Genomic DNA, 2500 nt, shown 5'->3' with positions numbered 1-2500 from the left:
TGTTGTTTGTTTCTATGCTCTCTCTCTCTTACACACACACACACACACACACACACACACACACACACATAACTGAAATGTTTTGTGTCTCAGATCAGGACAGCAGAATTCTTCACATAGCTCTGTTCTCCTTAATGGGCGTCTTCTTGGGTGTCATCTTGCTGGGTTTCGTCACATACTGCTACCACAGGTACATCTTCCTCCTCATCCTCCTCCTCATCACTCTCAGAGGTCTTCTTTACAGGAATCAGTCACTTGAATTCATGTCTGGTGTTTGATGTGTGTCAGATATAAGCGTCAGGGGATGCGGACGCGATACAGAATGGGTCTGGAGCAGGATGAGACCTTCATTCCTGCTGGAGAATCTCTGAAGGATCTGATCGAACAGTCTCAGAGCTCCGGCAGTGGATCTGGACTCCCTCTGCTGGTCAGACATGAGCATCACAACATCAGTCCAGTCTGAACCTTCCACACAAACCATGAAACTTCATTCTCTTTTACATAGCTTCATTTACATGATTTAGTCTCTGTAACAGTGAAATCATTAAGCATAACTGGAATTATTATGTTGGAACTATTATTTGACCAGATCAATGAGAATCAACAGAGGTCAGTTGCTTTAGACTGGTATTTGAAGTATCAACTTTTTTTAATCAGCTGTATAAAAATTATAATTTGAGAACAAAAAGACTGATTGTCAGTTTTTAATTATCTAAAAAAATATATTAATAATAATGATATATTATATTTTAGACAAAAATACAATTTATAGCCACATTATATAATTGAAAAATGAGACGGAAAATTATGCAGATAGCAAAAAAAAAAAAAATCAAAAATATTACTTAAATGTTACGAGTTTAAACATTTTTAATCATAATTTGCATATTTTTATTTTTTTATAAATCTGTATAAATACCAGTTTAATTTGTTAACAACTATTTTTGTCTGCAGTAAAGTATTTTACTAAAAAAAAAATATAAATATACACACTAAAAAAAACTGACAGCTATACAGAACTACAAAAAATAAATTACCTTTTTTATACCATCTATTTAAATTTTTCTTTTACTATAATACTTATGTCATGTTTTTCCATAATTTAAGTGTATTTTTGTGTGTTTTCAGTTAAATTTCTAAGTATAAATATATAGTTTTTATATATTTATATTAATGTATGTTAGTATATATTTATTGTTTTTAGTAAAATATTTTATTGTATATTAAAATAAATTGTTATGAAAAGCATACTTCAAATTTAATCTGGAGGAAACTCTTTGAATCATCCAAGATAAATTACTGATTGTAGTGTTTCTGAAGTAATCAGAAGATTCAGAAATCGGTTTAGACCACAAAATGCCAGCTAACAGATACCTTTTATCGGCTCAGCAAAGTAAATTTTGACTCTCATTTGGAGTATAATTTTTGGACTCTTTATAGAACATCCACTGTGCAAGTAGGTGTAGTAGTAAATGTTTTGCTGATCTAGTAACACGTCGCATCAGACATTACGTTTTAGTATTAGTGTTAATGCATCCCATTTTCTGCTCTGCAGGTGCAGCGAACCATCGCCAAACAGATCCAGATGGTGAAGCAGATCGGGAAGGGCCGTTACGGCGAGGTGTGGATGGGCCGCTGGAGGGGCGAACGGGTCGCCGTCAAGGTCTTCTTCACCACAGAAGAGGCCAGCTGGTTCAGAGAGACCGAGATCTACCAGACCGTCCTGATGAGACACGAGAACATCCTGGGTAAGGAAGGTCCTGATTAGTGGTAAACCGATATGGAGTTTTCAATGAGCGTTGATGGTTGATTTAAAGCTGGATAGTAAAAAAAAACATAAAGCATAATTGAAATTATATATTTATTTAATAGCATAATATTTTCTAAATTAAAGTGTAAATAACTATGATAAAGAATTTCAAATTAATAATAAAAATATTTATTTTATTGTAACCTTCTTGATTATGAAATTGTGTGTTGAAGCGAAAATTTGTTTCTAATCAACAAGTAAAGAAAGTGCAACAATTTCTGAAAGCTACTGTTAGACATAGTTGCCTAACAGAACAAAAAAAAAAAAAGAAATTGCAAATATTGGTCAAAATATCGGTTGCTCAGTACTTATTAATAGTCAGTTCAAATCCAGATTAAAAATTCCAAATATCGACCAATATATGGGCTGATTAGTCTGATTAGATCCAAATGAAAAAATAACATATATCAACTGACATTGGTTAAACACTAGTTCTGATTGGTCAGATCAGATCTGAAATAAAAAAAGTAAATATCAGATGATATATTGGTTGCCCATTAGTTGTTATTGGTCAGATCAGGTATAAATAAAAAAATTATAATTGCCAAATGTCAGACCAATATATTCGTTAAGAACTAGTTGCAATAGGTCAGATGAGATCCAAAGTAAAAAAAAATGGCAAATAGCGACCGACATATTGGTTGACCACTAGTTGTGATCAGTCAGGTCAGTTCCAAATGAAAAAAAAAC

General features: G+C 32.8%; 1 protein-coding gene across 2 annotated transcripts in view; it reads left to right on the top strand.

Moving 5' to 3' along the window:
- LOC127966356 (bone morphogenetic protein receptor type-1B) overlaps positions 1-2500 on the top strand; it is a 71072-nt gene that overhangs the window by 57707 nt on the left and 10865 nt on the right. For both annotated transcript variants that reach the window (XM_052567270.1, XM_052567269.1), the window contains 3 exons: positions 94-190; positions 289-427; positions 1556-1748. In XM_052567270.1, the coding sequence (XP_052423230.1) occupies positions 94-190; positions 289-427; positions 1556-1748 (429 nt within the window). The remainder of the gene's footprint in view (positions 1-93; positions 191-288; positions 428-1555; positions 1749-2500) is intronic.

Source organism: Carassius gibelio, chromosome B10 (assembly GCF_023724105.1).
Source record: "Carassius gibelio isolate Cgi1373 ecotype wild population from Czech Republic chromosome B10, carGib1.2-hapl.c, whole genome shotgun sequence".
In the NCBI taxonomy this organism is placed as follows: domain Eukaryota; kingdom Metazoa; phylum Chordata; class Actinopteri; order Cypriniformes; family Cyprinidae; genus Carassius; species Carassius gibelio.
The sequence above is the reverse complement of the archived record's forward strand: the minus strand, read 5'-3'. Positions and strand labels throughout refer to the sequence as shown.